This window comes from Sander vitreus, chromosome 12, assembly GCF_031162955.1.
Source record: "Sander vitreus isolate 19-12246 chromosome 12, sanVit1, whole genome shotgun sequence".
In the NCBI taxonomy this organism is placed as follows: Eukaryota; Metazoa; Chordata; class Actinopteri; order Perciformes; family Percidae; genus Sander; species Sander vitreus.
In genome coordinates this window covers 28,439,606-28,467,416 of record NC_135866.1, presented here as the reverse complement: position 1 = coordinate 28,467,416, position 27,811 = coordinate 28,439,606, and the positions used below count along the sequence as shown (strand labels likewise).

The 27,811-nt window shown below is 42.5% G+C and overlaps 1 protein-coding gene across 5 annotated transcripts in view; it reads left to right on the top strand.

Moving 5' to 3' along the window:
* Window positions 1-27,811, top strand: part of larp4b (La ribonucleoprotein 4B) — a 47,353-nt gene that overhangs the window by 295 nt on the left and 19,247 nt on the right. For 4 of the 5 annotated variants that reach the window (XM_078265050.1, XM_078265048.1, XM_078265049.1 and 1 more), the window contains exons 2-7: window positions 7,460-7,593; window positions 15,166-15,319; window positions 19,788-19,961; window positions 21,768-21,849; window positions 23,535-23,671; window positions 26,417-26,520. In XM_078265050.1, the coding sequence (XP_078121176.1) occupies window positions 7,513-7,593; window positions 15,166-15,319; window positions 19,788-19,961; window positions 21,768-21,849; window positions 23,535-23,671; window positions 26,417-26,520 (732 nt within the window). In that variant the 5' untranslated portion in view covers window positions 7,460-7,512. The remainder of the gene's footprint in view (window positions 1-7,459; window positions 7,594-15,165; window positions 15,320-19,787; window positions 19,962-21,767; window positions 21,850-23,534; window positions 23,672-26,416; window positions 26,521-27,811) is intronic. The other variant, XM_078265047.1, reaches the window with a different exon arrangement.

The window sequence follows — 27,811 nt, the reverse complement described above, 5'->3', positions numbered from 1 at the left end:
TTAGCTTGATTCAAAACGATGGGGGGGGGGGATCCGCGAAATCACGCCGGAGGTCGCCATCTTTCATTGGATGCTGCTGTAAGCCAGCTTACTAGACATGGCTGCTACTTTCTAGCCCGAGTTAACTTTCAAACAACATGTTATGGCGTGTTAACGGTTGAAAAGCCTCGCCTTTTTGTCCACTTACTACAGAAATTCAGCCTGTACTTAGCTCCCGTGAAGCTGCTTATAGCCCGGTGACGAATGAAGGAGTGTCGCCGCTGTGCCTGGCCCTTGGCATGGGCATGGCATGTGAGCTGCAGTCTTTCTCGGCTGTGTCAGCTACTAAATACGCCTGCATTGCGTCTTCAGTAGAATTTGCAATGCTTGCCTAGTAAAGTTGTGGCAAACCAACACATCTGAAGCGCGCGGTAGCCTTGTTTTGGATGGAGAGATGGGAGCTAAACACTGGTTCAACACCCCCCACCTCCCCCCACAGGGGCACGTAAGATGCCCAGTGACCATCCTCCACCACCGGTTACCCACCGACTAAAAATAAACCCCTCTTGGCCCCCACCAACAGGCATATTTTGCAACAACAGAGAAGCAATTTGTGTTATAAATCACCTCTTGTGATTTATGTAGGGTGGAAACAATGCAGTGAAGGGAGGAGGAGGAGGAGGAGGAGGAGGAGGAGGACGACCAAGCCAAGCTTGTGTTTTGGTTCAGGCCTTGTCTAGACCTTATGATCGACTCACTTCATCTGTAGAGGAAATGCCATGCACTGTGACCGGGGAGGGGGGGGGGTGTCAGTCTTTTTTAGGGGATATACTGTATCATAATCAGGTCAAACTGCGTTAGTAAAGGTTATCATGTGATTACCCTCTACACCATATTTCATCAATACCAAGACGTGGTCACTTCCAGTACAGCTTTTGTTTTGTTTTCTGCATCATGCTGCAATATTGTTTGTAAAACGTGTTGACAAAAAATGTGGTGTGGTGGGCTTGGTTAATGTAGTGCTGCATTTTGGTTTAACTCATGGATCTCTAAACTGTTTGGGGTTTTATGGTTAAAGATAAAAAAATAAAATAAAAATAAACTTGTTTAAAGGTGCACTATGAGTTCCTGCATGGTCACTTCTGTTGAAGTTCCAAGTAAATACCAAACAAAACACCGCCCCTCCCCCCATGTTTCCGTAACTGTCATGACTAACTGTCACTAACCCCCATCCCCTCCCCCAACCATCTTGTCTGTGATTGGCTGGAACATGGTTTGTTGTGTTTTGGTGCACAGCCTGTGCCTCTAGTGTTTGTTGACGTTTACAACCCCTGTGTGGTCTCCCGAGACTGGGCTGTTCCACAGTGTGTTCAGGGGGGGGGGGCAGGCAGGCAGCTAGCGGGTCAAGGAGAGATGCCTACGTTTTGAGACAAAAATGATATCACGCTGAAACCATGCAGGAACTCATAGTGCACCTTTTTAAGGTAAACATTGTGAGATTTTCACAGAATTACATAAAAATATGAGTTTCTGTGACTGATGTAGGAGGATTAAACCCCCCCCCCCCCCCCCCCCAAAATGAAGTCAGAAATGTATTGACGCTGTTTATACATGACATTAGCAGTTGTTTCCAAAACACAACAAACTGTCAGGATTTGTAGCAGAGTAGGATGTGTATGGCCTGTTTAGATCAGTTGCTCAATTTGTTTGTTTGGTTGTTGTTTTTTTTTGACAAAAGAGGCCTCTTTGCAAGTAGGCTTTTGAATGGCTCACCAATCTTGGTCTAAACCTACATGTGAATGCTGCAAAATCGCAGAAATATATTTATTTAACATATCACTTCAGCCTGGTATTCATTTTATTTACTTGTTCCACACTGTGGTTGGAAAGAAACACACATTTCAGTTTACAGGTTTAAAGGCTACTGTTCAGAAAAGTCCCATCACACAACGGCTGTTTTGATAGCCGCCTGGTATGGATGTGGAGATGTGTTTAGCTCCATTCATCGCGGTGGCATGACACAAACACACACACATGCCGTGTATGGGTATCGGTATGTGGATCAAAGGTCACCAGCTTTAAAGCAATGCTATTCTTTTTCTGCTTTGTGTGCAAACACCGCGAGGGCCCGTGTCAGAGACAGGCACGCGATTGTTGTGGCGGATTATCGCTGCTCTAACAAACGGCTCCAACGGACAGAAAAAAAGCAGTTTCCAGTGATGTTCTTTTTCTCTGTGGATGTGTAACATTGAGGTCAGATGTAGCCTTAGGGATTAGCCAAACAGGCAGCTGGTGCTGAAATTGCAGCCTTAGAGATGCAAGAGTGATGTTGAAAACTTGTCGCCTACTGATACAAAAAAGAAAAGAAAAGGAGAGTGCAGAAAAATGGCACTATTGGATTTTGAATCGAAATCGACCGAAAGTCACAATCTCGAATTTCGAATAAAAAAATGGAATTGTCGACCGGTCAGCTTGCCAAGCGGAAAAAAAAACACGTGTAGCCTGCTCGAGGTAGCCCATTTCCTGATTGATTCTACCACCAGTCCATTGGAGGCGCTAATGAGCTAGGTTACTACACACACAGTAGCAGAAGAGGACCAGCTACACACCAGCTAGGACCAAGGGGGTGAGCTTCTCCTCGTACCGCGAACCTCCTAGGGCGCCGTTTTGATGCTAACAAGCAATCACCTAACGTTAGCATCCCATTAACTGCCGTTCATTTTGCCTCCACTTTGACAGAGAATAACTTTACATCTGAAGTGTTTAAAGACTTTATTTGTCTATTGTTTATTTCTAAAGAAACACGACAATGTCTAAAAGGCTCCATTACCTTGTACCTCACGTTATGACTCCGTAGCAGACGTTTTTGTAAAAATAGGCTAACAATTGTGTCATAACCACGCGATTTACTGTCTCATAGTAGAGGAATTACCGTATAGTACAGGAGAAGCTCGCAGGCAGTTTGGACTTACATTAGCTGTTTAAGTTGAATTACTAATGTTAACTATCATTTTAGTGATCAATAATTAGCCTGTGTCCATGTTATCTCCTTACATATACCTACGCTCTCCGTCTCTGCTAGATTGGGAATGATTGAGATTTCTCTTGGCACAGCTAACAGAAGATTTCCAACTTTCAGACAGGTTGCTCACGTCACATTTACGTCGTCTCAGCCATCACCGGAAAAGTGCTTCTAATATCGTTCACTGGTCTCCGTCCAGAGCAACGGGATCTGTTGGTCCATTCTTATATACAGTCTATGGCTAGGACCCCCTCAAAAACGAGATGCTTCATCTCAAGGGGTTATCCTCTTAACAATAAATTAACGGAGCATACACCGACCGCGCCCAGCTTGAGCGGAGCGCTGCCAGCCGGCACGAATGAGGTAAAAACACAAACTGGAGTGAGTCGGTTCATTCTCCCGGTTCAGTGACACGACTCGGGTTAATTAACCGGCTCTTCGGTCAGTTCGTCAACACACCCATCGGCAGAACTTGAGCCCCCGCCTCTTTCACTGAAGTGGCCGGTGTGGAAGTATTTTGGATTTCCAGTGAGTTACGGTGACAACGTTCGCGTCGTCAACAAAAAAAGCCACAGTTTGCAAGCTCTGCTATGTGCGTGTACCATATTCTTCCACTGGCAGCACGACTAACCGCAGTTAATCTGTGTGGTGTATGTTCAACTGTTTGGAAATAGTTTAAGACACTTAATTGTTCAGAGAAGACCATGGACATGGCTGTTTTTATTTCAATATTTTAGTTTGTGTTGTTGTAAACTTGAATGTCATCTTCTGTGAAGAAGACTGCAGTTACGAAAGAGAAACTAGATGGCAGGTTATAGATATAAGTTGTTGTTTCATTCTGTTGTTAATAAATGTTTTGAATTTGACAATGTACGGGTCTTAAAGTATTCCGGCACCGTGCCGGATCTCCGGCGTGCGGCCGCGAGGGGAAAAAAAATAAAATAAAATTTGGTAAACTTGCGTGCGGTTTAAAAATTTCCGAGTCAATTGATTTCACCTACCAATCATATGAGAGGAACGCAGGTCTAACTAATGTTACACGCCTATCAGATGCAGAGCAGGGCGGGTCCTGGCAACGCGGTGTGATTGAGATCCATAGGTCACGTTAGCATCGTCGGTGAAAGCATGGAGCGCAAGTTCGTGAAGCCTGAGGGTGATGTCCTACCCATAGATAAAGGACTCAAAAAGAAATGGCGCTGGCCGTGAATGGAATAAGCAGGTAGAGACGGAGAGCCTTTTGGCAGTTGGTGCCAGGAACTGGGAGAGCCTGGTGCTTGTTTCTGCACGTTTTGCTCGAGGAAGCTACTATATGCCAGCGGCGGTAAAGAAAGTGCTCGCTCGTCATTTGTTAGACCCCCGATCATAGAGCCGCTGCCCGCGCACTCAACTTACCACGACGTAGAGGGAGCAACTGTTAACAGCTGACACACCGTTGCCTATGACTGACCGTGTCTGCGACTTGCGGAACATGATTTGTCATTCACAATTTGGCAGCCACTGGTCACCCTGTACTAGCAGAAGACAAAAAAGCGTTAACTAGCCTGTCGCTTTCAAATCAACGTGAGTTACATGAACTCTCATGGTTTATCTATTTTACATTATTTACGTATTTCAGTTACAATTTTAACATACAGCCGTAATACTTAAATAAATGGTGCCACTGAAGACAAGTCCGTCTGTGCAGTTTCTCGCCACCCCCGAAAAAAGTTCAGGCTCAGGGTTTTTTTTCACTTTAACCCCTGAATGTAGTACATTGCGAACAAAGGTCAGATATTATATTGCATAAAAGTCTAGTCTAAACATGGCATAGCAACCTGTGCTTTAAAAAAAAAAAAAAAGAAAAAAAAAAAGTAGGGCGCCTGGGTAGCTCACCTGGTAGAGCGCGCGCCCATATATAGAGGTTCACGCCTCGACGCAGCGGCCGCGGGTTTGATTCCGACCTGCGGCCCTTTGCTGCATGTCATTTCCTCTTTCCCCTTTCATGTCTTCAGCTGTCCTATAAAAAAAGAAATAGAAGGCCTAAAATGCCCCAAAGAATATCTTTTAAAAAAAATGTAAAAATCGAACCGTGACCTTAGAATCGAAAATGTAATTGAATCGAGGATTTGGAGAATCGTGACCCCCCCAACACTAACCGATAGTGGTGTAGCGGACCATAGTTGATCCGTGGTCCTTACGGATCAACACTCATGATTCCGAACGCATGTGAACTGCTGATTAATTGCAAATTTGAACCATAATAGTGTGATATACATTTTTACTGTCACTGTTACTTAAAGTAGGCTGATAAATCTCTATGGACGGTTGCCGTGGCAATACATGCTAAAAGCACTTGATGGCTACTGGAGGAGCGGAAGAACTCGAAAAGCCGCGATGCCTGCTACAGCTCCATCATATCAGTGGCAGTCGGTAGTTGAGTTACCCGAGAATGGGGGGCTGCCAGTCGGGCACAGAGCACCGCGAGCTGCCCGCCGTTTCGACCTACGGTTACGGGTTACGTTAAGTTTAGGCGACGACAAAGTGAGCGTTATGCGGCGACGGCGGTTAAGTTTAGGCACAAACGACTAGTTAAGTTTAGGAAAAAGATGGTGGTTTTTCGCAAAATTGGCTCAGAAGGAAGTTGTTTTGGTGGAACGTGTACAAGGGCTGCACGGTATTTAGTTACATCGCGATGTGCGCATGCGCGATGGTAACATCGCAGGACGTTGCGATGTTGACGCTAAGACTTTTTTTGCCGCTTGATAGAAAAGTAAACTTTCTCACCGTTCTCCTTTTTTTACATAATCGTTACCGGCCGAGCCTTCCCCTTTAAGACGGGTGGCCATGTGGGCAGCGTGTGTATGTGACGGAACGTTAGTCCGACGGGGTTGTTATGGCAAGTGAGGCTCTCCGTGTGTAGGAAAGTACCGTAAGCGGCAGCTGCCGCTGACACCGTGATGCACATACTTTCCAATGGGTAGTGAAGCTACAGTAGTCGGTGTTTTATGTTCGCTGCAAAGAGAAACTAAATCACCTGATTAATGCAACGTAATTAAGACATCCTTTTTCACCGCAGAAAGCTGCTACCAGCCAGGCTAACGCTAATATAGGTAAAATGCCAACACAAAGGAAGCCCGAGGCAACGGATATCCGGCCTAAATGAGTGAAATCCGGCGGATTTTCCAGCGGCAACGGAGCAATCCCAGAAGTGGACCGTCGTGGATGTAGACTACACCCCTACTAACCGAGGTGTGGAGCAGATAGTCGGCTGTGCTGAAGCAGTTACATGGCTGATTGACAGAAAGTGAATTAAATTGAATCAAATTTTGATCTCCTGTTAAACCGCTTTTCTTGAATCGGCAAAGCCAGTTGTTGCAGGCTCCTCATTAGGGCCACAACCAGCAGTTATTTTTGTTATTGAATAATCCGCAGATTATTTTCTTTATTAACCATTTGGTGTGTAAATGGTCAAATTTTTAAAAAGGGGGGGGGGGGGGAAAACCAATCTAGAGATGCACCAATTGCAATTTTCTTGATCAAGTCCGAGTTAATCCCAGTCGGTTTCTTTTTCTTTTCACTGTGTATTACGTGAAGCATGTTCTGAGTTACTGTAAACCAGTGAGTGGTATCCGCGGGCAACATTTATCAACCCGTGTGAACTTTAAGTGACGGTTGTGCCGGTGCAACACTGTTTGTTTGGTTGTTCCAGTTTATAACCCTTTAAAATCTGTTAAACCTGTCTCTCCTCTAGCTTGGCGAATGAGTCAGACCATTGTGTTAGCAAGAGGTTACTTTTCACATTTCCTCGTCACATTGGTTTGGAGGTTTCCTTTTTTAGAAGTATTGTTTCGGTGTTTTGGCTAGAGTATGAGTAAGAGTATGCCAGTAGATTTTGTGTTTAGATAAATAAAGTGTATGTATGTATGTGTATATATGTGTGTATATATATGTGTATATATATCTATATATATATCTATATATATATATATATATATATATATATATGTATATGTGTATATATATAGAGAGATATGTGTGTGTATATATATATATGAGAGATATGTGTGTGTATGTGTGTGTGTGTATATATATATATATTTTTTTTTCTTCCTTAGATTATTTGTTTTGTGCCTTTTTAGGCCTTTATTGACAGGATAGCTGAAGAAATGAAAGGGGAGATAGGGGGGGAATGACATGCAGCAAAGGGCCGCAGGTCAGAGTCGAACCCGGGACCGCTGCGTCAAGGAGTAAACCTCTATATATGTGCGCCTGCTCTATCAACTGAGCTAACCCGGCGCCCAGTTTTGTTTTATATTTTAAAGTTCACCAGTCCCCGACAGGCTCTTATAAAGTAACTAGCGGACACTGCCCCCCTGGCCTTTTTCAGCGTACACGTGTAACAACTGATATTACACAGTTCTGTGATAAACACCCATTCTTGAATCTAACTTGTTTGTCCCCCTTGCCCCCCCCCCGTAGCTTACTTGGTGACACAGAGACTTCTCCCTGAGGAGCCAAGAAGCAGACGGCTCATGACTTCTGACCAGGACACGAAAGTTGTAGCCGGACCACAGGTGCAGCAAGTACAAGAGGCAAAAGAGAACTCTCATTTGGTGAGTTTTTACGTACACAGATGGATGTTTTTTCACATGTTGTGCTGCTGAAATTTGTATGCATCTTAATACATTTAAGTCTTTCCAGTGACCATGAAAATCCCCAAAAGGTTTTGAAGTTCTTTTTAGTTGTAGAAATGTATTAGAAAAGTGTAAAATATCACAACAAATGGGGAAGAAAAATGTAATTGTAGTGATAAATGAGACTGTGTCATAAATAAGAATAACATTATAGTGAATCATTCCCTCCAATACTGTCATGGAAATGGTTGGCAGTACAAACATCAACATAAACAAACGAGCAGATTAACAAATGATGACTCAGTAATATGTTGTATGGGAGCGTTTTACATTATGGTTGGGTAATATGGATAAAATCCTTCATCATGGTATATGTTATTTTATATTTAGGACGCGAGCACAGACGGTTGCGAGGACCCGATTGGAGGAAGGAATTGTCAGGAAGTTTGAAAATAGATATCTGATATGGGTGTTGGGCTCATGCGTGGCTCAATACTACTACTACTACTACTACTACTACTGGCTATACTTATTCAAGTATAGATATCTAAGGAATATTATGGAAAATCTCACAGTTGACGTATATTTTGTCACAGTATACATCATATCGCCCACCCCTGCATGCTATAATACGTACGCTTAAATCTGGTATAAAGTCTTTTTGCAAATGTAGGAATCAACTGCAAATAAGAATTTTTTGTTCAAACAGGTTCTGCTGCCCCATTTTCTAGATGTTTCTCATTGATCTAAGTTGGCTTTATTAATATTATTTGTCAAGTTATCAATATTTTTGCTTTTTGTAACCAGACGAGCGGCAGATTGGAAAGGTGAGATAACTGCCGCAGCCTGCTTTCAACTGCTATTGATTTCCCACACTGATTATGTATAATGGAGAAGTAGCAACTCGTGTAACTAAAGAACCATGACCTGTTTTTGTATTTCTTGCTTTTCATGAGCCTGTAGTGGCCCCATTGATCACAAACGTAACATTATGTTCCTGTTGCTGTTAAGGCTTTTGCACCTGCCAGATAATCCACAGTTAAATATTCATTCTGTGACCTCAAGTCATTAGTGACAGCATCTTTGATGTAAATCCATCGTCTCTATTTGTGATGGGTGTGTCTAGAATTACAAAAGGGCACCACCAGACATTTGCCATTATAACTAAACCCAAGCCAATAGTTTTCATCATCGTAATAGAGAGGGAACATCCAGCAGAGTTGTCGTAACTATTTTTTTGGAAATTAAGAAATGTTGCCTCAGGACCCGCGTTGGAGCTGATAGTTTAGTGCTCTGCCTGTCGTCATCCATCCCAAAGACGAAACGATCTTGTTGCAGTCATCGCTGCACTCTGTCCTCTGAGGTTGAGGTGATGTAAATGGGTCTTTATGAGGTGCAGAGGGAAGTGTGTGTTGTTTGTGGGCAGGTGACCTGAAAGAAGTACCTGTTCAGAACAGGCTAAACAACATAAAGCAAGGCGTGAGAGAATGACACTCTCCTGTGTTTTTACTTATGTATTTTTGCTGTTTATTGAAATCCCTTGGACATGCATGCAAATTATAAACATTTGTCCTAGAACGTGTGTAGTACCACTGACAAACCAAATAATGTCGTTCCAGAATACCCAAACCTACCCCGGGAGTAACATTTGCCATGTCTAGCTAAGAAATGTAGTGTCTTCAGGAAGTAAAAATGAACTAGAAACATCCTAGGGTTCAAAGTGTACTGCGATGACAAAGCCCTATTCATTCTAAGGTGTCTCTTTTCTCACAGACCTCCCTTTTGTAAGGAATTTCACATCCCCACAGGCTCCGCAAATCATTTGCACAGGCTGTATAGGTTGTGATTATGCCAGGGTGCTACGCAACCCTGCTGGTTTGATTGATGGTAGCACATGTGGCACTTTAGGAAAGACCGACGGGGCTAAATACAGTCACCAGGGTGGGTTTTTGCACCAGCCTCCAGCCAAATATTGTAAATTCTGACTGTGACAAGTAAACTTGCCCCCTCTGCCAGCCACTTAATAAATGGTTGTTTGGATTTCTTGTTCTTTCCTAAGAAAAGACACGGCTGAAAGAAAGTTAGACCCGAAGTAAGTGGTGAGGAATAGAAGCTGCGTGAACTAGATGAAAAAACTTTACTTTAACAATATTTGGCACCAACACTGGCGCTAGGGAAGAGGGGGGGGGGAGTGTTCAGGTTCCAAATCACTCCCTGGTTTGGTTGCAGTTAAGTTTCAAGCTCCAGCGCCTTAAATCATTCTTCCTCGGATCAGAGCTCATGCTTCTTTCTGTTTTTAGAGGAAAGTCTTTCTCGGTCTCAACACTTTCTGTAGTAGTGATGGTAATTTACGACTGCTGCTTCAGGACAGAGGATGAATTGAATTGAGAAAGTTAACCTATGTGTGTCACTAAGCGAGTGCAGGGATGTGTCTCCATGTTTCCTTGATGGGTTTCAATCAACCTCTTCAAATAGGAAAGAATGTGGAACTAAGGAAATAGGTTATAAATAAGCGGATGGCCTTCAGGCAAAGAAAAAGTTATTATTCCGGAGCGCTCCAAAATTAGGAAATGGAAAGAGCCTGCTGTCTTTTTTTTTTTCTCCCCCCCACTGTCATTTACACACGCTCAAGATTGGAAAGAAGATTGGCAGCGAAAAGGAAGGGGCCAACTCCAGTGGGCAAATGCCTCAGGCTGTAGGTCTCATTACAAGCCGGGATTAGTGGTGGGAAAAGCATTCAGAGAACCGAAATACTGCTTCCAGGGTTGAATACACACAGGATGTAAAGTTTCCTGAACAAAGTCTGAGATATTATAGAAAATACTTTACCCCACACTTGTTTTTAAAAAGCCATAAAATGTTTTTAAAAAGTCATAAAATGCACAAGACGTCTGCACAGACGACGTAGTTCAGTCCAGGTTATCTTATATACATTCACTTTTTTAGACTTGTCACTTTACATGTTGCTCTGCTGCTGTCAGTATCCTTTTTCCCAAAATGTGTAATGTATGAAAAAACAGTGTTGGAACCACAGGAGGTAAAATTGAAACGTCAACCAAGACACACAAAATGTCAATAATTCCCTCAGAATTAAGATAGAAAACCCTGTTGCTAAGGCTGCTGCACACTTATATCTACATGACTGTAGAAGATAATTAAACTGGCACAATCATTGATTATGGAATATTAACTTGGAAATATTTAAACTTAGAGCACTAAGTAGATATTCAAATTAAGAATACAGCTTATGTAAGATCCAGTTATGAATCTTCTAAGTAAATTAAAATCCAGTGTAGCCCCAAATCAAACTGATGCCATGGTAACACAAGCCATGTGGCGCTACCAAACCTGTGTTTGCCAACTCATTCCTTATTCACACCACATGCATAACCCACACAGAGATGATGCACCATATGCTTTGCACATACATATGTGTTTAGAAACCGAGCAGAAATTGAACATGACCCATTTACAGCCCTGCATGTAAAAGGAAATCAGTTGCAGACAAAAGCTGGAAAGAAAAGGGGACTCCAACTGGTATCGGATCCTCATCTGGGAACGTTACTGTAAGAGCCAAGCCAGAATTTAGTTAAAGGGCATTTGCAGGTATAAAAATGCTTTGTTTGTGTATGAATGCAGAAGTAATAAAAAAAAATGTGGGCGCAGAAACAAAATGCTGCTCATTCTTAGTCGGTAGTGCAGCTCTGAAAAACCTGAAGAAACCTAAATAGCTCATCTCAACCCCATGCAGCTGCTAATGTTATGTCACACTGCTATTTATCAGCTTTACATGGCTGATAAAAAACTTCACACGACACATCCGTTTTAAGCATTTACGGCACAGATGGGGTGAAATATTTGCAGTGTTGGGTGTCAAACTTGGTTCCTTGGGCTATTTCTTTACATCAGAACTGTGATCTTTTAGAGATTGTGCTGAAGTGCATATCGGCAATCTTGTCGATCTTATCAATTTCTAAGTTGGTCACCTCTGTCGAAGTCAGCAGTGGTCTTATAGTTAGAGCTGGTCAAGGGCGTAACTTTGGGTTGAACATTGGGGGGGGGGGGGGTGTTGAGATCCTCACTTTTGGGCATCTGGTGAAGGTTTCTGCATCAGTGTATGGTGCCCATGTCTTTATTTATGTAAAGGAAATTATAAAAGGTTTTTGGGGTGGGTTGTACTGGCCAGTTGGGATTATTAGGGGTGGTTCCAACGCCCCCATCCCCCCCCTGTAAATTACGCCTATGGAGCTGGGGAATGTGCCTGAAAATCAATACAGATCTATAACTATATTACATTAAAGTAATAAAATTGTTTAGTGCAATGAACTGTTTCAACTGTCGTGTTTTTTGTTTTTTTTTATCGGACGAAACCTTAAATAAGGTTTTTGTTTTGGGGTTTCTAACTACAAACTGCCTGGAAACATTCATTTTGACTTTGTAAAAAGGATAACATAATATCGCAATATGAGTTTACCTAAAATTGGTGAACAATGGATTATTCCCCAGCCCTTTAGTCAGACTGATTTCATTAAGACTGAAGCAGGCTGTGGCCGGTTGGCTCGGTTGGTAGAGCGGGCGCACATATGCGAGGGTTTGGTCCTTGATGCAGAAGGTCCAGGGATTAGGTCCGACCTGTTACAGTTTTCCTGCATGTCTCTCCCCCCCACTCTCCCCTTTCATATATCGAATCTGTCCCGATGTCATTGTCAGTCAACACAAAAGCTGCTGTTACTTGTAGAAAAATCCCAATACAACAGTTGTCATTTCTGAAAGTCGATTTTCAGCAACCTTTACAGACGTATCGATCTCACACACGCCATTTGCCAATTTTGTGGCCATTTCCCCAGCATTTTGTTCATGAATGCAGATGGGTAGCTTGTGGATTTGAAGAAAGATGATGTCCCCGTTTTTTAAACCTGCATTCAAAGCTCCGATTGACTGGTGGGATTGTTTTTCCCTTTAGCATTTTTCGCAATGAATCTAATTATGCACGTCTTGCTGTAACCACAACAGGTTGTGCATAACTTTGCTTGCCAGTGGCGTTTTCGTCGTGTTACTGCATTGGTACAACTTCATCACCTTGAACCACTTCTGTTGATGCTAAATTAGACTTATGCAGCAGGAAATGGTGCACGGGACGAAGCATTTTACAGTAATTGTGATGCGTTTGACTCCCGATTGCTCAGCACCAATCTGGCCCGCTGTTCCCTTCAGCTCTGCAGCTGTCAGAGGGAAGATGAGCCTCCGGTCTGCAGACGGACAGATACGTCCAAATTCAGCTTGTCTTCTCCCCTGAAGGACCCTTGCGTGTCTGCTGTCTTTCTGTTTTTGTCTGCTGCTGTGAGCTTGCCTCGATCAGACAGGCAGAGCAATAAACCCAGCGCTACACCGGCTGCTCTACGATGACACTGACAATAACTTGTCTCTGTCCGCGCTTCATGATGAATCACATCTTCTCGTCTCCTCCCAAAATACACCCTCAATCAGGGAAGCGGGTAACCTTTTCCTCCTCTTTGAAGGAAGGGAACATTTAAAAAAAAATTTCAAAGGTCAAGTGGTGGCCAGAACGAACACACATCCGGTGATGTCAGCAACAGTTTCTATGGCAGCGGGCTCGGACAGGAGTGGGAGTTTTTCATTAGAGCAGGGCTGGATTAATGGCACAGGGCGGGGATGTGTGTCTGGCCAGACACATCCTGAAAGATCTCGAAGTGCGTTTGTGAAATACGACCCAGGAACAATGTCTTTTGCTGCTCATCTTGTATGAAGTCAGTCTTATCTCCTTTAACTTTTTCCTTTTTAATCATTCTTCTTTTGTTGCTGCTTTTTTTCTAACTGTTGCTTCTTAAATAAGGAGCAGGATTTCCCAGCCTTTCTTTTGCCTCAGCAACTCGACTCGTTAGCAGAATAATCTATTTAAACCAAGGCTCAAGAGGGCTGATTTAATTTGAGTGATGCCTCCGGGTTGATTTAGCACATGGATCACTGGAGCAGGCTCAGGTGTGCAACTCAACACTCCCTCCACAGCTCCAGTATTTTGCTGGAGAATGACTCAGTGCTACGGCGACAAAACAAAAGCCGAGACGGCTGCTCAACAGGAGCAAGACAGCCAGTCAGCTTCTGCAACGTCAGCCTAGCCCACCGGGGCAGTGGAGCCTCAGTGCTGTCATCAGATTTGTTGAATCAACCCAATAGATCGGAGAGTGTCAGTGCTTGTGATTTGACGAGGATGATTTAGAGAGGTGCGGTGGTCACAGCGTCCCTTTTTTAAGGAGCCCGGCTTAAGGCGTACAATGTGGGTCGAGAGTCTGCCTGCCTGTGGAGATACTTAGTCCGTTTATGTGTGTTAATCATGGATTGGATGCAGTGGAGCCTTATATCCCCACCGTCAGGAAGCGCCTGGCCTGCTTTGCCTCAGGACTTCAACGAAACGCTGGCTCTGACCACGGCTCTGGGTTACAGTTTGTTAGCCTGTGAGACATGCATGTTCAACTGCTGCTTTGATCCTGTGAGTATGTCCAGCAGGCAGCTGACATTTAGCGTTGGGGATGATTGATGAGTAGCTATTAAAGGATTCCTGTTGCTCAAGTCATATAATTCATTAAAATCGTGGACCCTTCTGTACCTTATTTACTCGTGCAAAGATTCAGTTAAAGTGACGGTCAGTCCCTCTTTTTCTTCCCTGTGTTTGTCAGTAAGCTTAGCAAAAAGGAAATTACATGGGTCGTCAATTTAAGCTTTCAGTTTTGTTTTTGGAAGATCTTGCTCTAATTGTTTTCCTGACTATGTGGTCTGTCTAAGTGTAGTTCGGCAACATTTCCTTTGCTGTTGAGCAATAATAAGCCACTGCCTGGTTTCCTCGCTGATCTGCAAACACTTGTTCTAACAGGCTATATTGTCAAATCGGCACAAACGACTTGTAAGCACAGTGTTGTGCACGTGTAATGTGTGAAGCACCTTTTCAGTTTTTTCAGCTTGCGTGGTGAAATGAGTGAAAATCTCGTCAACAGAGACGCTGATAGAACTGAAATTGCTTTCAAAAACGATACGTAGGGCAAAGGTCTAAATATAAATTAAATAATGCAAATACATTGTAAAGTTACTATATTCCCACTGGCAAAATGTAAAAGGAGATATACAACAGTATAACTTGTGATATCCCATAACTGTTTTAACTGTTATGGATCCTTCAGCAGGTCACTATCATATCATACTTTTAAATAACTAAAAACATTTATGGTTTCAATATGTCAGTCTTGTTTTTATACAAAATCTGTTGCACTGGGGTCTATTTTCCTCGTCCACAATTTCACTGGCAGGTTAAAATGTACAATATGTGAATTTGTCAGCTTTCCGTAGAGTGTAATAATATGTTGCATATTGTATTATATTTTTATATAATTACTAGAACACATTCCTAATGAATAAAAAAAAAAAAATTAAGTACAATGACTTGGTGAATATTTGTCTTTCTTTTTTTTTCTTTTTTATTAACATGCAGGGTTGCGTCCGCTAACATTGACCTCTATGATGAATGTGTTCTTTTCACAGGAATCCGCCAAGGTTTCAGACCTCAACCCCAATGCGAAAGCATGGGCCAACCACATGTTTAGCCTGGACCACAGCGGGAGTGCGGACACCACAACTGCTGCCCTGCAGCCATGGAAGGAAGGCTGCGATAGTTCAGCCGACCCCGGCCCAGAAGGTCAGCCAACGATTTGGGATGCAAAATATGTTGGCCGCTGTTTTATTGGCCCTTTCAGCAAATTAAACTAAATATAAATGCACTGCATCTGCAATACACATGAGCGTAGTAAGTCAACAGAAGTAATCTAAACACAGATGTAAATGGGATGCAGACGGCAATTAAAAAGCTAGAAAGATGCTAAAAAGATTCCTGCCACTTTTTAATAATGGGCTCTTTATTAGACTGTCAAAGTATCAAATACATGACATCCATTAAAGATGCAGATGGTAGAATAAAAAAGTTAAACGACGCTACAATTTAAAGTAGATTGAGACCTCTTTCTGCAGCCCTTCCTCCCGGTCTAGCGCCACCTATCAGGCAAGCATGTGTGCACTGGCTTCATACTGCAACATTTACGAGTACTAATCATTCATTTAAAAAGATCAGTATCCGTTTAAGTGTATGCTACATTTAGAATATTTTCACCGCTTTACCTTGCTGTCAGTCCTTTACAACAGGGAACTGCAGCTGTTCTTTTACCTCTCGGAACACGGGGATTGCTCATCTACCACTGCCGAGATCGGTTAGTTTGTCCGTGGTATTGTGTGACTATAGTGTTTTAAAGGGTTAGTTCAGATTCATCAAAGTCGCACAATAACCCAAACAAAAAAAACGAACTGATAGAGGCAGCAGTAGACCATCTACTCCTGTGTTCTGCGAGGTACAATTACTGGTTTTGACATAGGAGCCTGGTGGCTTCAGTTACCCGTCAAAAAAGGCTGTCTGGTGGCAAGGTAAAGCGGTTAAAATATTCTAAATATATCGTAACCTTAAACTGATTGTTTTTTTTAGGTGTCTAAAATATGTTTAGCTGCTGCCTTCATCAACAGCAGTAATGTTTTGAGCTTCTGTGTCGGTTCTCCTATCTTTTTTTTTTTTTTTTTTTTAATATCCATTTTTAAGGTCGTATTGGTAGTTGTATAGAGTTGTACTGGTATGAAAGTAACAGATGTGTAAGAACTTAAATCACTTGCGGTGTTTGTGTGTTACAATGCTGAGAGGGGTTGAAATGTCAGTTGAATTTGAAGCACTAAAAGGAATTTAAGTGTCGTTTGGACTTGAACACTGCCCATAGTAAAAAAAACAAAAAAAACAAACGTGTTAGGTGGAGTTGAGGCATTGAAAGGAGCTGAACTGTTAGACTGCAGCCTATTTACTGCTCATCTCAAAGTCAAGTTTATTTCACCCATAAAAATTGAAATTACAGTTCTAATACCCGCCTTAATGCCCATAAAAAAAAAGAGCATGAATACAATACAATAAATACAATATACAATACATAAATACAGTACAGAATTTATAAAAATGCACATTTACAGTGCTTGTTGTGCCGTCTAATAGTCTAGGTATAAAAGAGAGAGCATACCGCTTAGTTTGTCACATCTGCCAACATATATGCCAATACAATATGTCCGTAATAATCTAGTGGTGGTGGTGTTGAAACAACAGTTGGCCTTTACTTGGAAACCCCTTATTATACTTTGCAGCCGGCCTCTGTCCATTATCTTGTCATGCCGAGACGCCTCTTAAATCATTCATACTCAATTTGGTGTGAGCTATGAATATTCCAATCACAGTCACTGTTCCCTTCACACAAATGACTGTAATTACTCACTTTAATGTGCCCAGCCAAGTATAGGCAACGCAGAGGCAACAAGGATATGGTGGTGAAACAGAAGTTATTGATTAGTCTGCATTTGACTCTGATTGACGTCCTGGCCTGTTTCATCTCCTACGTCTGCAAGGACATTTATGGAAAATGAATTGCATAAAACTGTAGATGTAATATAGTCTGGCCATTCAAATACTGTCCTCCTTTCACCACTACAGACTTATTGTATGGGTGGGTGATGGCGTAGTGGATATGACACATTCCTCTGGTGTGGGAGATCTGGGTTCAATTCCCACTGCGATATATCAACCAATGTGTCCCTGAGCAAGACACTTAAGTCATAGTTGCTCCAGAGGCGTGTTACCTCTGACATATGTAGCCATTGTAAGTCTCTTTGGATAAAAAGTCAGGGAAGGGAACTTTTTTTCCTCAGCACTGCGAGTGGCCAGTTCCTCCTCCTTACTCAATGTCACTACAGCTATATCTGTTGGAAATAACAGCACCTGCAGATGGGAGTTGTATATGTATCTATTGCTCACCACCGTAAAGGAGTTATGTGTTGAATTCTGGCATTAAAAATGGATGTGTGTGTGTGAGTGAGAGATTTACTCCTCGACGCAGCGGTCCCATGTTCGACACCGACCTGCGGCCCTTTGCTGCATGTCATCCCCCCTTTCATGTCTTCAGCTGTCCTGAGGAAATAAAGGCCTAAAATGCCCCAAAAAGTGGAAGCTTCCAACATTTTAACCTCACTACAATCCCCACTCTCACACGTTTCCTTTAACATTCATACTAGTTGTCTATTTTTTTTGGATCACCCATATTTTGGGAGCAAATAACTTTGTTTCCATGTCTCAAGTTTTGACAATCTTAATAAAAGGTCAATACGTTTGGGGCGATGTGAAATTAGCTGTGTCCTCATTTGACAACTCGCTTTACATGGTCAAGGGTTCGACAATATCTTGTGTGTTTAGTCTTTTTAAAAATTCTAGTGAATGAAATAATTTCTTTGGAAGAAAAATATAAGAAGTGTATAACATCCATGTGCACTGTCTAAATTCTCCTTTAAAATACCTCCCTCTCTAAGGATTAGTCTTAATCTGTGTGTGTGTGCATTTGCTCAATTAAACTTCAGGGCTTGGGGGTATGAACTTTGTATTCAGTGTTTGTGTTGCTCTTTTTAAAAGTCATCCTCTTGAAGAGAATTCAGATCAGATGGTTGTCTCTAGAATACACGAAGAGATGTCTGCAGTTTTTAGACTATTGTGAATGTGAAGGGATGTCTGGAGGATTAACTTGGATGTCTAAAAACACAGTTACACAGCAGGTAATTGCAGGTTTACGAACTGCAAAAACCAGTGTGCTAATATGACGCACGCTGCACTTCACAGAGATTACCTGCCAGTCAAACAGTGCAGCGTTAACCGGCAATGGTGACCGTTGTCGCTCACAAGACATTCAGGTCTTCCTATTTATTTCAATTCAATCTAAAAGTTCAAATGAATTGCTTCCTGCGTGTTGGAGAGAATGTTGTTTGGCTTTGAGTCTTTATTGAAATGGCCATATATTAGATTAGGTTCAAGATTAGATTCAACTTTGTCATTGTGCAGAGTACAAGTACAAAGACGGCGAAATGCAGTTTGCGTCCAACCAGAAGTGCAAAAAAAGCAGAAAAGTGCAATGCGACATTCAAGTATAGACAGCTGGTGCATAGAAAGGACATGAAATATATTGCAGTGTTATAAGAGCAGAATAAATATGGCTATGTAATATGAACAGTGTATGAACACCATGTACAGATATGTGCAATGTAGTAGCAGTGACATACTAGTAGTAAGAATAATATATATATATATATATATATATATATATATATATATGTGTGTGTGTAATATAGTGTATTAACATAATATATGATAGAAAAACAGAATAAATATGGATATTGTATGTGTAGAGTAACATAATACAAAATGATTTGCGTGACATTGTCACAAGTTACTGAACTCATTGTATGAACAATTTTGGCTTATGAAATGGCTTATTAAATGTATGCTTTACCAGTTTCATATCAGAGACCGATCTTCATTTCTAATTTCCTCTGTTTTATAAGTGTCATGTTGCTTCATCTCCCGGTTTTCTGATCCGTTTCCTGCTTTAATTTCCCGCAAACTATACTCTTCCTCAGCACTCCCTGTTGTCTTTATTTAATTGAATCAACTGTTTGTTCTGCAGCCCTAATTAAGTCAGTACAACAACCTATTTATGTCAGACTCACCACTCTGTTGATCTTAGTTTGCCCTCTTTAAGAACAACACGGTTTCACTTGACAAGTCATTAGAGATGTACCGATATCAGTATCGGTATCGGCTCCGATACTGCCTAAAACGCTGGTATTGGGAAGTACTGGAGTTAATGCACCGATCTGATACCACGTAATAAAGCCCTAAAGAAAATCTACGTTAAAGTAGTTTATTTATGTTCTTTTTCCGTTTATAACTGACTGTCAAACTGGAGAATAAAAGAACGTTCTGGGGCGTTCATGTTTCACAAAGAGTTTAACCTGAGCCAGACCGACAACAAAGATAGAAATAATATCACATCCATACAAGGATAGTAGTATACAGCTGTTAAAATATATGACACACTGGTATCGGATCGGTACTCTGTATCGGCCGATACGCAAGTTCAGGTATCAGAATCGGTATCGAGAAGCAAAAAATGGTATCGGACCATCTCTACAAGTCATGCTATTGAGATTTCCTATCCGTACACCTTTTTACTAATTATTATACCTCCCTTTGTTGATTTTCACAGGCTATGAAGCCAGTGAAGACAAGGCTTTCAAGGAGCCCCTTCTAACCGACCCAGATGAGCCTCCACCGGTGCCAGTAATGCTGGCCGAGCCGGCCCCCGTGGCGTCCGTCACCCTGGAGTGCTCCGAGCCAGCCTACACAGAATACCCCGAGCCTGGGCAACCAGGGCGCACAGGTGGGCTGGTTAGTGATTGGTTGTTTGTCGGAGCCGGCTGTGGGCTGGCTGCAGATGAGTGGGGATTCTCCATGTGTCTACAAGGTCCGGAGACTTGGCACAGCTCCCAACCATTCACTGTATACATGTTAGTTGTGTGGGCACCCAGCCAGGGATAGGATTGGGCATCGAGAACCGGTTTCAACTTGGAATCGTTTCATAAATTACGATTCCAATGGAGTCGTTTCTTTATTAGAATCGTTTCAGATCGTTGGGGATCTGATCATCGGTTTCAGATTTAACACGCAAGTTTTGCTTTACATTGCAGCCACCGTACTTCCAGGCGCTTATTGTGTTGCAGCCGTGGAGCACAGTAAGCAGCGCTCTAAAGTGTGGATTTATTTGATGTCGGAAAAGCCAGGTAAAACTGTAAGTCGCCACTGACTCAAAATAAAAATGTCCTCATCTGTGAAATGGGCATGTGACTCGTTTCAACTCCACCCCTGAAAGAATCGGAATCGAGAATCGATAAGAACCGGAATCAGAAGGAAGAATTGGAATCGGAATTGTTAAAATCCAAACGTTGCCCCACCCTGGTCAGGGACAACTGGACAATAATTAGTTTAATGGTTGGAATCAATACCTGGACCAAAATGTCACGTGGCTGTGTAGGTGTTCAGTAAAACAAACAGGATTTCTGTTCCTCTGTGTGGTTTGTGGCTGCTAGAGTAAAAAGATAAAATCAAATTTTTACATTTTTATTAATGCGATATAGTTTTTAGGGCTTTAAAAAATCGCGATAACGATATTTCTTAGCGATAAATAAACATATTAAAGTGTTCTCAGTTCTGCTGCTTTCGGTATTCTGCTGAAATACAACAAACTGCTTGTTGAATTAAATATAAAAGGCGCCACTAAAAAAAAGTGAGTTATATTTTAAAGTGCAGTTTTCTACTGATTTATTTTTTTGTGTTTATGCGTGAGGTGATATCGTGAGGACGATAAAAAAACAATACATTGTGCATCCTTAATTCAATGTGATTTTAAAGATGCAACGGAGTGATTATTTTTTATTTTTTTTTGTGTCAAGGTGCTTTCAAAGTACCGAGTAGTAAATCTCCTGTTGAGCAGTAATGTCTTTTTATTTTCTTAGCGATTGGGATAAACTGGCATCATGTTGTTAAGATCTGTGCTCCGTCTCAAGTAGCAGAGTTTATAGACTTGAAGCGTACAGTGACCGCTTAAGAGCTTTTTGTCGTTTTGTTTTATTTATCGCAGCATTAAAGTTTAATAGACCAGTAGCAGACAATATCCGTGACGGGACATTTGTCTCTAAATGCCCTCCACCTGAACGTCAACGTCAACACCACCCCCAAAGCTGAAGGGAGGCGTAGTGTCGGCAAATGTTACAAAACATTGTACAAGTGCAATTGTTTTCAGAGATTCCACCCCCACTCAATGATCCGCTGCAGATTGACCTGAGCTCTGATTGTTCTATGGAGGCTGGCAAATGATTCACGAGAGACTCTGTGTACATGAGCTACTAGTACAGCTCCGAAAGTTGTGCTTCAGAATAAGATGGCTAAATTGATTTCTTAAACCTAAAAATGTGGGCGCATGGGTAGCTCACCTGGTAGAGCGTGCACCCATATACAGAGGTTTACTCCTCGACGCAGCGGCCGGGGGTTCGACTCCGACCTGTGGCCCTTTGCTGCATGTTTCCAGTCTTGCATTTCTCTGGTTTTAATTGAATGTTTTGCTCCCAGGGTCAGGGACTAGTTAAGGTGCTCTTTAATTTACCAAACCACTTCCACCTGTGTGTGTCAGCAGGCAGCGATCCTCCGCAGGAGAGTCCCCAGGAGGGCTTGAGGGAGCACCTGAAGAAGACCTTGGAGTTCTGTCTTTCCCGGTGAGTTCAATAATCTCTAACGAGGCGCTGGGCGTACGGTTAACAGAGAGTAGGTTTGCTTACACGCAGGTTTCAGCAAATAGGGCACTGAATGGTGAGGTTAGTCATTCAGGATCTCTAAATTATAGATTGTAGTCATTGTGTATAACTGGTAGTTCTTTTCTTTGGATGACCAGTGTCAAAAAAAAAAAAAAGAAGAAGAAATTCTCATTTTCCCTACAATGCGACAGAGGAAGGAAGGAGAAAGAGATACTAAACCGCAAATTGTTCAGGAATTCCTTTGATGTACAACACCACTTCTCTTGTTGTCCAGCAGCTGTTTTACACTTGTTAATGGGGGGGGGCACTCAAGTTGAGCCACAGCAAGAAAAATGTCTGCTCTTAAGTGATCATTAACGAACACTGGGACCTGAGAAGAAAGGCTCTTATAGATGACTTGATGGTATCTTTCCCCCCGCTCTGGTTATTATAACTCCTTAAATGTTTTTATCGTCAATGTACCGTTAATAAGTAACCCAATACAGTACATGTTTGTATTATTAACAGGAAGAACAAAGGTTTTAGGGGAAATGTCAGTTCATGTGCTGTTTAATGTGCTGCAGCTAATTATCTAATTGGACTGCAGCTGACGTTAGCAGTGCACCTTTTCCCCCGGGTGTGGGTGGGTGCGTGTGGGTGGAGTACTGTTCATGTCTGCCTGTGGGCAGATTTAGTCACCGCGATAGCGTCACAAAAACTAAACGAAAAATATAAAATAAAATTTCTTCCTTTTGCCTTCTGATTCTTTTCTCAAGAGAACACAGGGCAGGTGATTTACAGATCAGATATGAGGCCTGTAGCAGCTATAATGATAAATATTAATTATGAAATTAGAATTATGAAAGTAAACATGCACCTGTGTGTGAGAGAGAGAGACCCATGAGCAGTGCTTGCGTGAATGGAATTAGCTATGTTTGCTAAAAATGCATTACCAGATTAAAGTTAAGTGGCATAGTATTCATTTCATGAAGACTTATCAACTAGAAGCACAGTTGTCTCTCTCTCTCTCTCTCTCTCTCTCTCTCTCTCTCTCTCTCTGTGTGGGTGTCAGGCGTGGTCTGAGCTTTATATCGTACTGCCGAAGGCCTCTGTGGTTTAGCTGCTGCTTTGGAGGAAATCAGGGCCTCATAAAAGTCGACTTTTTTATTTATTTTTAACCTCCCTCACCTTCTCTATGAACTTGGATCAACTTGTTATCGAGTATAGTTTACTGTTCTGGTAGCAAAAAAAACGACAGAACGTTTACTTATGAAATGCGTAGAAAAATGTTTCTGCAAAGTGAAACCATGAACATCTACGTAACATTTCCTTTGAAAACAACAAACTTGGTTCACAGTTGCATAAGTAAAGCAGCCAGGCGTGCAACAGCTGTGGACTGAAGTATCTGAAGTACAAGAGTTTCACTGGTGGCCAGAAGAGCACTGGTTCACATTCCCGTATTTGTTACCTTTTGGGTTTCCCAAACAAGGCGGCTTAATGCTCATTAGATGTAGAGTGCGGTTTAACGTGACACCTCTGAGGTGAGGACACTGTAGGTGGTAATCGGAGAAGTGCAGTCAACGTAATCTGTGTAAATAAAGGTTTGATTTCACATTGGCGCGTGTGTCACCTGAGCTAACCGCCTCTGGCTCTTCTCTTACCATCAGGGAGAATCTGGCCAGTGACATGTACCTCATCTCCCAGATGGACAGCGACCAGTATGTGCCAATTGTAACGGTGGCCAACCTGGACCACGTCAAAAAGCTCAGCACAGACGTGGAGCTGATCGTGGACATTTTACGATGTGAGTCAAACTTGCGGTTAATTGTTTGCCTTGTTATCCATTTTTATGATTCTACCAGCCAACTAGAATCCTGGGAGTGAAACAGGACTTTTAATGATGTTGTTGCTTACCTGCTCTGGAGGCTGTAAAACGAGACAAACCAGGCTCTGGGATATTTTTTTTTCTTTCTTCTTCAGCATGTGGTCGGGTTGATTTCCCAGGAGAGGCTGTTGAAGTGCATTCAGCAGAGTCATACCTGCTTGTGTTTGATTTATCCACATATTTAATTCACTACATAAATCGGTCCTGTCTGGCTTGAAGCGGCGCTCTTTTATGGCACAGTGTCAGAATAAACAAACTAACTTATTTGTGCTGCTGTTAGGCCTCATGTATAAGTTTTTCATCTTTTTCACTTAGGTTTGAGGCATCCAGGTTAACACTCACGGACACTTTACAGTTTAAAGGCTCTGACACACCAACCAGACGGCCGACCGTCGGCAGAAAAGGCAGTCGGACCGATCAGTCTCCCCGAGTTGGTCAAAAAAGTGCCTCAGAACACACCGAAGAGACGCCGACTTGAGCGTACGTTCGGCGCACGCGACGTAATACGTCTCCATAACAGCAGGCGGCGCTGATCTGTATTGTCGCCCAACAAAAAAAAAAGTAAACCAGCAGCTGATTGGACGAACGCGTCACGTCTGGCTTCTCCCGAATTTCAAAGCCAGACCATAAATGGCGGCTCGTTCGGAATACGATCTCATATTGTACTAAAATAGTTCACCAAAACGCGTTTCTGAAAACATTTTAAGCGAGAAATAGGCCGTGAATCTGTCTTCATTTGAGATCGACAAAGGTCAGTTTAAAAGATTTTCGTCAGATTTTGAGAGGCGTTCGTCAAGCTCATCCTGCTCGTCATTTCAGGTAATTGGTCATTGAGTGCGACTGCCCACTGTAATGAACGCCGACGGCACCGAACACACCAAACAGACTCGAGTCACCGACCTCGCCAGACTGTCCGACGGCCGATAATCAGGTTGGTGTGTCAGTGTCTTAAAAGACTAAGGGTGCTTTCACACCTACCTTGTTTAGTCCGGACTTTCTGACTTTTCAGTGTGATCTGAAATCAAAATTACAGATGTAAAACCTCCCTTTGACAACGGATCAAATTGAAACGTGGTCCGGTTTGTTTCTAGTGTGAAAGTACTTTTTGCGACGATTCAATCTTTTGTAACCTGATGCACCGGATGGGTTGTTAACACAGAACCATCTGAGAAGCTGTCATTGGAAACTGTTTGTAAAAGGGCAGGCACTTTTAAAAAAATAAATACCTGTCAGGCGATTGGATGAACCATCTGTCTATCACGTCCACCATTGTTGTTTTGAGCAAGCAGTCACAGCCGCCACAGACACCTAAACCACAGCCGTAGCTGAAGTAGCTCCTCACCGGACGCTGATTGGTTCGGTCCGCTGCTGTTCGGAGACAAGCGCGTTACTCTGAAGCCTGACCAGATGGATTTTCATGTGATATTGATATCGCGAAAATCCAGCTGCCGTGCAAGGTAAGGACTTTCGGACCAATAACAGGAAGTTTTGGCAGGCTATCGTCATGTTACGAGAGTAGGGAACCCCCTACACGGAGTAGCTCAGTGTGTGGTTGGGCAACAGAGGGAGCGCGATGAGCTCAGAGCAGAGAAGAAACTAGTTTTTAAGTGGGTAGTAAATGTAAAAGTATCGGGAGACACAGCTCACACCCATGCTAAAGTTGACTAAAAAGAGGAATAAAAAAATCATCTTTTGGAAATTGATCTTAATGCCTTAATTAAAAAAATGAGGAAAAATCCAACCTTTAAGGACACCAATTTCTTTTGTGAATGAATAATGTATCGTAAATAAATAAATGTTCTTCCTTAAAATACAGGGGGCCTAAGTAAGTACACCCCTATGTTAAATAGCCCCACATCATCACATCCCCTTCACCATACCTAGAGATTGGCATGGTTTTATTTCAGTTAGCCTAATAGCTGGTTTGATTTGCATTGAGAGATGATTTTATGGAAAGTACCCCATGCCAATCTCTAGGTATGGTGAAGGGGATGTGATGATGTGGGGGGGGGGGGCTATTTTAATTCCAAAGGTCAAGGGAACTTTATCAGGATCATAGTATCCTGGATCCATGAAATAACTGGCCTTTAAAAATAAACATCTGCCTGCCTCTATGGGAATTTAACATAGGGGTGTACTGACTTGTGCTCCCTGTATTTTAAAGAACATTTATGTATTTACGCTACATTATTCATTCACAAAGAAAATTGGTGTCCTTAAAGGTTGGATTTTTCCTCTTTTTAATTAAGGCATTAAGATCAATTTCCTAAAGATGATTTTTTTTATTCCTCTTTTTAGTCAACTTTAGCATGGGTGTATTCACTTATGCTGAGCACTGTATGTCATGTATGGTTCTTTAGTGCTGGATCGAATGTAAAATGTAACAAAAACTAGGACCTTGGTGGGGCGAGAGGTGAGGCGTGTGACAGCTGAGCTCGCCGGCAGAATTTACTGATTGCACGAAACTCAAGCAAACAACGCCACCTAGGAAAACGCAACAGAACGAGGAAGAGAGTAGACCTTGGTTTGGACTTACTTTCAGGTGTGAAAAGGCCCTAAGAGTAAGGAGTTCAAGGTTAAAAGACGGTCAATGTGTGTTTTTTCTTTTGTTTTTAATTCAAACCAGAATCTGTAAATGCCTCATTCTGTCGTTCTAATCTCCAGCTCTGCCATTGGTCCAAGTGGATGAGAAGGGGGAGAAGGTGCGACCCAATCAGAACCGCTGCATCGTGATCCTCAGGGAGGTTCCTGAGAGCACGCCTATAGAGGTCAGTGGATGTCGCGTGGTGTTTTGATTTGCAAGATGGTCCTTAATGTTTATAGACGTTTGGCAGGGATTAGATTTTCCCAACATCGAGTCAGCAAAGACTAGTAGGATTATTTCATTTATTTACACTTTCACGGACTCTGCTCGCGTCCTAAATACGAGCGTAACATATGTGCGTTGAAGGTACCAAACATGTCTGGATGTGTGATTGATAGTTTGACTTCACGGTCTAGTCATGTTTCTTGGTATGTCTTCAACTAGATCATCCTGATATTTATTTTTCATTCTCAAGGTACAACCGTATGTGACACTTGGCTGAAATTAGAGCTGAAATTACACTTGTGTGGTGTTTTAACTTAAAATGTCGTCTCTGCTTATCTGGTTATTTAGTTTTCTTAAGGCAGTTACACACCAACCAGACGGCCGACCGTCGGCAGAAAAGGCAGTTGGAATGATCAGTCTCCCCGAGTTGGTCAAAAAAGTGTCTTGGAACACACCGAAGCGACGGCATAACAGCAGACAGCGCTAATCTGGATTGTCGCCCAAAAAATGAAAACCGGCAGCTGATTGGACGAACACGTCACATGGATCTGGCTGCTGCTTCCGGATTTTTCGAAAGGCCATTACTGGCGACTCATTCAGATTACGATCTCATATTGTACTAAAATAGTTCACCGAAACGTGTTTCTGAAAACATTTTAAGCGAGAAATAGGCCGCGCAGTTGTTGAATCTGTCTTCATTTCAGATCGACAAAGGTCAGATCGACAAAAGATTTTTGTCAGACTTTGAGAGGCTTAGTCACGCTCATCCCGCTCGCCATTTCCGGGTGAGTCCCGACTGCCCTGTCTCCGACTGAGCACGTCAGGTCGGCCCAAATGAAGGCCGACGGCTCCTCCAACGGACGACGGCACGGAACACACCGAACAGACTCAAGTCACCGACCTCGCCAGACTGTCCAACGGCCGATTATCAGCCCGGTGTGTAGCTGCTTTTACATGCACCAATAAGCCGTTTTTATGAATCCAGAATAATAATAAAAAAAAACTAAAATACAGAATTGGTGGCCGAGTTAGCTCAGTTAGTAGAGCGGGCGCACATACTGTATATAGAGGTTCACTCCTCGACGCAGCGGCCGCGGGAGGAATTGACTCCAACCTGCGGCCCTTTGCTGCATGTCACCCCCCCTCTCTCTCCCCTTTCATGTCTTTAGCCGTCCTATGAAAATAAAGCCCTAAAAATGGCCAAAAACAGAATTGCGAATGCACCATTGGTTGTAGCTAATACCAGTAGC